Source organism: Carassius gibelio, chromosome A10, assembly GCF_023724105.1.
Source record: "Carassius gibelio isolate Cgi1373 ecotype wild population from Czech Republic chromosome A10, carGib1.2-hapl.c, whole genome shotgun sequence".
NCBI lineage: Eukaryota > Metazoa > Chordata > Actinopteri > Cypriniformes > Cyprinidae > Carassius > Carassius gibelio.
In genome coordinates, this window is record NC_068380.1 from 23920782 (window position 1) to 23928038 (window position 7257).

Below are 7257 nucleotides of genomic sequence, written 5' to 3' on the forward strand. Positions count from 1 at the left end.
CATTGGGTTGTGCAGTGGCTTTGTTTTTGTCTATTAAAATGCCCATCAATACAACATGAGAGATCTGAGCCAGAAAACCGTTTACTATGGTTGGTTGCACAGCACCCCCTTGTGAACATTGCACAGCCAAGACTGGTATTGTTTTCTAAGAAATGCATGCAGATTTTTAGATTTCACACTGTAAATCTGCTTAATACTACTACTACTACTACTACTAATAAAGTGAGGTCAGAACATGCAATGTAATTAAAATAGACATTATCATCAAATTATGGTAGAATTGCAGATTGAATTTTCTTTATTGGCAACATTGTAAAGAAATTGTCAATATATTGTCTAAATGTTTTTTTTTTTTTGGGGGGGGGGGGGGGGGCAGTAAAGGATACAAAAAGATCTCTGTATGAAAATGTACAACACAATCTTGAGTAGTCATTTAAAAAGAAGTAGTGGGAGAATTAAACAGTGGAAGTAACACTTTAGATTAGGGAACACATATTCACTATTTGCTAAGAGTTTTCTCTCAATAAAATCCCAATTTGATGCTTACTGATAGTAGGTTAATTAATAGGCAATATGTTATGAGTATGCATGCTAATAAGCAATTAGTTAATAGTGAATAGATGTTCCTATTCTAAAGTATTAGCTTAGTGTAATATAAATACAAGTGAATAATTGTTTATTATTGCTCTGACACTGGATATTAAGCAACCTTATTCAATGAAAAAATTTATTCCGTATGAATAAGTAAACCTAAACTGCCAGCCAATCATATGAACTTGTACAAACATGATCATAAAAACACATACAAATAAGCCACAATTAGCATGTAAAATAGTTACGAATTGCCATGAAATTGTTGATATTAATGTACACTATATTGTTTAATAAATTTCTTTGACAGATCAGTGCTTCCACAATCAGGATGTCTGAAAGAAGATGAAAATGTAATCAATAAAGGTCACAGCAGCACACAGTTAAACTTTTCTTGATACAGATGCATAATGGTGTAAATTAATTTTTTTTTTTTTTTTTTTTTATTCATGAATTAAACTTACAAAAGAGCCAATTCACATTTTGCATATTATTATTATTATTATTATTATTATTATTATTAAAGTAAATATTAAATGGTCTGCTTGTTAATACCTGTTTTTACTGTTTGTCTGCCTTCCTAAATAAATTTGACTATTAAAAAAGAACAGATGAAAAATATGATAACTGAATGAGTAAAACCATTTGCTAGAAACAAAGTCTTATAGTATTCTTAAGAAACAGTAAATGCATGTGCAAAATGAAAACTCACATTATGTCCTTTTATAGGTTTACTGTAGAACTCAGTGTCCGCTTGCTGACTCGCTCTTCGACACTCATTTGCAGATGCAGCTACAACAGAAATAAATAAAAATTTACTAAAGTATCTGACACTGTCATTATGATAAGACAGAGCTGAGTGATTGGTGGCTGACTCTAGATGTGATCCTCCTAAATTGCTAAAACATAGGAGTATAGGATGGTATAGTACAGACAAATACTATTATAGGTACTATTATATCTTAAGTATATAATAAATCTTCCATGTTACAAAGTTTTCCTGACAAAGTAACTAAAACCCTTCTGCATAAGCCAACAGGTCTAACAGTTTCCCTGATACACAAAAGCTCAATTCCCACATATAAGGAGGAGACAGCTACAGAGAAAATTTAACTTTAACAAGTAAAACTTCTTACTTTCATAGCAGGGCATTTCTTACTTACTTGGTGTGTGATGGATGATGCTGATTTTATCTGATGGATAGAAAAAATGCCTGTTAGCTTTTCACACACAGGTCACTTTCTTTTTCTCTTTCTCATATTGTCACTGTAATCTTTACATTAAGCAATCACGCCGATCTGTTAGATGTTTTCTCAAATGATAGGGACTGAGTGCAAAGTGATTGTGCAAAATGAACAACACAAGAAGTTTTTTGTCTGAGAAAAAAGTTTTGATTCATGTGCAACCAGAATGAAAATAATAATAATAATATATATATATATATATATATATATATATATATATATATATATATATATATATATATATATATATATATATATATATATATATATATATATATATATATATATATAAAATTTAAAATGGGGCCATTGATTAACACTTGAACTCACTGCATACATATATTAATGAATGATTTGTCTCAAATATATTTAGTGAAAGTGAAAAAAAAGTGAAAGTGAAGTGACATTCAGCCAAGTATGGTGACCCATACTCAGAATTTGTGCTCTGCATTTAACCCATCCGAAATGCACACACACAGAGCAGTGAACAAAAACACACACACTGTGAGCACACACCCGGAGCAGTGGGCAGCCATTTATGCTGCGGCGCCCGGGGAGCAGTTGGGGGTTTGATGCCTTGCTCAAGGGCACCTAAGTCGTGGTATTGAAGGTGGAGAGAGAGCTGTTCATGCACTACCCCCACCCACAATTCCGTCCGGCCAGAGACTAGAACTCACAACCCTTCGATTGGGAGTCCAACCCTCTAACCATTAGGCCACGACTTCCCCAAAACATAGGAGTTTTACTGATTTACTGATCATATATACTATATACTAGCAATAACCCTACCATAGACACTTTCATCATCCTCTCTGTTGCTGATGATACTAGCCCTCAGCTGCTGTATTTTCTCCTGGGGAAAAAAAATAAATAAATAAATTAACAGGCTTTAATATGCACTTTTTAGATTTCATGCCATGAGGAATCAATAATTTATGTGTTGGTTGTGTAAGGTAAAAATAATAAACTAATCTGTTTAAAAGCTAATTATAATTTTTTTTTTTTTTTTTTTTTAATATGCATAGAGATTGACTGCCTCAAAATAACAGAAATAGTACAGTCCTGGGGCCGGTTGCACCAACTTAGGCAATTTTTTAAATAAATGGACACTAAGTTGCAACTTACGCACTACTTTTTTTAATTTTTTGCACCATTACACTTAGTTGAAGTGTAACTCTATGTATAAACTAAATATTTACGGAAATGTATGGTCAGGAGTAACAGTTGGAATAAAATAGCAGACTGAGTGAACTGCATCAATATGCTCTTCTTTTACCCGACAACCTGCAATCCTTTAGGTATATATTATGCTGCTGACATTTACACTCACGTACATATTAAGATGGAAAACAATATGTGAAAAAATTTACTTTGTTTCTTTTTTAGTGCATCTTCAAAACCCCATCTACAGAGCACCTCTGTGCGCTTTGGTCTGTGTTGCTTAGGTCAGATGAAATAATAATTGAATGGCATTTCTTATGTATTTTTTTTTTCTTTAAGTATTTATTGATCCTCACATATTTCACAGTTTCTGAATGTTATTTACATAAAAATAGCTTACATATAGAATAATGTTATTAATTCATCATTTTTAAATTGAAACTTGTTTTTACTTAACATTCTAATTTAAAGCTGCAGTCGGTAACTTTTGACGCTCTAGCAGTTAATAAACAGAACTGATTGCGTCTTGCGGAAGAACATCGTAGCCGGAACTACTTCTCTCTGTTTATGTCTATGAAGAATCACAAAGGTACTGGGTTATTCCGCCGCGGTACCCCCGAAGCAATCTAAAATAGTCAGAATATAAACACTTATTATAGGTGAACCCTAGTGATTCAGGACAAGCTAAAAACGTTCATGGATTCATGGTGTACTCGCTTATTATATAAATTTTTCTACATTTTGAACACAAACAAAGTTACGGACCACAGCTCTGATTGGTTGTTTCTTAACGGGAGCAATGTATTTCTACAAATGGCAATAGGACCACTGGGTAGGAGCCAGAGGAGCTTGATTTTTTCACAGATTATCTGTCTCATATTCTACTGTCAGGACATAATGACAGGTTTAACAAATATGTAAAAAATATATTTTTACAAAAGTTACCTACTGCAGCTTTAAGTAAGAACTTATGAATGGCTGGTGCAACCCTACCTTGTTGCTGACTTAGAATTAGATCATATCTGTTTTGTAATCATATAAATTTCACTTAGAAAACAGAACTTTTTCAAATCTTAAGTCAAGAATGACTGACTAACTGACTACCAAAAACCATAGTAAAGTCCTATACACTTTGCGTCTGAGAGGGAAACTACTACAAATGTATAATCAATAGTACAGCTGCCTAAATAACAATAATCTTTTGGTCTCATAATTCTCATTATTTTAATGACAAAACTTTATCCAGTTTTATTCAAAGATGCTTCCATTGTCATTTCCATCACAGAAACACAATACAAGGTTTGATATGTGATTGAAATTACATTTGTTAAAATATTAGTACTATATTCAAACTAGTGATAATGTACAAAGTATCATATTAGTATTTTATTAACATACTAAATGAATTCTAAAGGGTTAACCATGTCCATTACCTGTTGGATGCTGTCCATTCCCTTCTGAAGCCTCTGCCAGTCATTGAATCGATCCAAAGCATCATCTATACTCAGAGAGCCCATCTTCACCTCCTGCTGAAGTTTTATCAGCTCGTCCAGTCCTGGTGGCTGACTGGGCATAAAGGTGTCATACGTGGTTGAGATGCTGTCCCTCTGCCTCCCTGTCACCATGGAGACCAGAAAGCACATAAAATGTCAGCTGTATAATTTAACTTTGTTGTTGATGTTATTCTAATAAATAATAAATAGGTATCTATTATAGATGATTGGATCAGATTCATAACTTCATAGTGCATATAAAACTATAGAATTTTCAGAAAGACAAATCTCACCCTGTCTTGTGGGAAAAGAGTACAGTGTTTCAGAATCTCCTTGTGACTTTTTCTTCTGGAAAACTAAAAATCCAAATAAATACAGCACATCATGATTAGAGTTACAGTTATTCCACACAGCAGCAGTACACCACACATCTGATAACTAGTTTACATAATCCTAGAGAGTCCACTAGGTGGAGGCATGTATTCATGTTGTCTACCCCCTCCGTAAAAACCATGGTCCAGGGACACATAGACCTCACCGAAAGGGCACTTTACTGCTGTGTGAGAATTCAGCTTGATGAAATGAAAGATGTATCTTCTAGTCTGTGACAGTGTTAACAGGGCTTTTATGATGATAACCTGAAAATAAGTTGACTATTAAAAAAGAACAGCTGAACATCAGTTCACTATTAAAAAAACTGAGTGCAAAGTGCAAATAGACTGCCTTCATATAGTAAAGCACATGCAAAGTAATTTTTAATGTGATCGACCTGGGTTTCATCCCTTTAGGCCTACCGAACTTTTCTTTCTCCATTTTCAAATCTCATATTGCATAGGATAGGCATAGAGAGGGTTTATATTGCCTTATATTTATTCTTATTTTGTCATCCATTTACACCCAGTTTACACTCAGTTGCTATTAATGCCTACTGTTTTATAATGTTATACAATACTAAGGTGCAGAATATTGTTCAAAAATATTGTTCAAATTTTTACTGACTATTATTATGGAATAAATATTAAAATGCATAAAACACATTATGAAATGTATAATTATTATTTTAAATATAAAATAAACTAAAATAATATAAATATATATAAATATATTTTTTTCTCTCTTTTGTAATGTTTAACCAAGAAAATGTGAAACCATTAAATGTAACAGGAACATAAATATATACAGTACATATGCTGTCAAATGATTAATCGTGTTTAATTGCCTTCAAAATAAAGGTTTTAGTTATTTGTTAACATAATATATGAGAGTTAACTGTGTGTGGGCGTGTTTTTGTGACATATCAGGACACCACTTTGTATAATGATGACATGGGTATGACACAGGTATTACAAGGAGAGGGTGACTTATGAGGACATAACCCATGTCCCCATTTTTCAAAACCCTTATAAACCATAGAGAATTAGTTTTTTTGAGAAAGTAAAACTGCACAAAGTTTACTGTGAGGGTTAGGGTTGGTGTAGGGCCATAGAATATACAGTTTGTACAGTATAAAAACCATTACTCCAATGGGATGGCATATTTCTGATATTATCGATCAGTCTTATCAGATTAATTTTGATCGTTCACTTTAATTTTATATCCGTGAGTGCAGTACACCTGCAAAGCGTTAGCACTCGTTAGCTTGTCATTAGCGTTTTCATTCGAACCTATCGCTTTTTTCTTTTCTCCTCTCCTCTCTCTCACTCCAGTTTTTTCACAAGTTCATCAAACAACCGCAGTAAGAACATTTCATCAAGCACGGTGAGTAATGGCTTCTCCTGCTATTGTTTATTTGCATCTCTTGACACATGTACAGTTTTGTCTATCTCTGTCACAGATGAGGGATTCACATGTGATAAATGCAGGGAAATAGTTAGGCTGACAGAGAAGATTTCAGAATTAGAGACACACATCCAAACTTTAATTGAGGACAGTTAGAATGTTAGGGCTCTAGATACGGCTTTGGATGCGCCTAGCCCAGGGCTTCCTGTACATTGTTCGGTTCCCGGCAACAGAGCCCCTGCAGCAGGGCAACTGGGTGACAGTGAGGCAGCGTAGTCGTGGGTCAAAACACCGCTCTTCTGTTCCGATCAAAACATTAAACAGGTTCTCCCAACTCCCACTGATAAACCTGATGAAAGTGCTCTAGTTATTGGTGATTCTATTGTACGGAATGTGAATATAGAGACACCAGCCACTATAGTCAAATGTTTACCGGGAGCCAGAGCGCCTGACATCTTGGCAAATTTAAAAGTGCTGGCTAATGCTAAACGTAAATACAGTAAGATTGTTATTCATGCCAGCGCTAATGATGTTCGACTTCACCAGTCAGAGATCCCTAAAAATAACATTAAAGAGGTGTGTGAACTTGCAAGCACGATGTCAGACATTGTAATATGCTCTGGTCCCCTCCCTGCTTAATGTGGTGACGAGGTGCTTAGCAGATTGTCATCACTCAATGGCTGGATGTCTAAGTGGTGCCCACAGAGTAACATAGGTTTCATAGACAATTGGACGAGCTTTTGGGGCAGACCTGACCTGTTGAAAAGAGATGGTCTTCATCCCTCCTGGGGTGGCGCCACTCTTCTCTCTAGAAATATGGCAAATATTCTTAGAGTTTATATTTGACTAACTGGGGCCCAGGTCAGGAAGCAGACAGACTGGCTAAACCAACCATCTGCTAGCTGCCTCACGTCACAGAGGTCAGTTAATTCTCAGCACATAGAGACTCTTTCACCTAGATATCATACTATAGAGACTGTGTCTGTTCC

General features: G+C 34.8%; 1 protein-coding gene across 2 annotated transcripts; it reads right to left on the reverse strand.

Annotated features, from left to right (window-relative positions):
* Positions 1 to 361: 361 nt before the first annotated feature.
* On the reverse strand, positions 362 to 6587 carry LOC128021584 (B-cell scaffold protein with ankyrin repeats). 2 transcript variants are annotated; one of them, XM_052608902.1, is made up of 7 exons: positions 4783 to 6587; positions 4430 to 4611; positions 2625 to 2688; positions 1755 to 1784; positions 1304 to 1383; positions 1147 to 1185; positions 362 to 926 (listed from the first exon to the last, which is right to left on the reverse strand). In XM_052608902.1, the coding sequence occupies exons 2-6, from the start codon at positions 4568 to 4570 to the stop codon at positions 1153 to 1155; spliced, it is 348 nt and encodes a 115-aa protein (XP_052464862.1). In that variant the 5' UTR covers positions 4571 to 4611; positions 4783 to 6587; the 3' UTR covers positions 362 to 926; positions 1147 to 1152. The 2 variants fall into 2 exon arrangements, with proteins under 2 accessions (XP_052464862.1, XP_052464863.1); XM_052608903.1 differs by lacking the exon at positions 1147 to 1185.
* Positions 6588 to 7257: the final 670 nt, after the last annotated feature.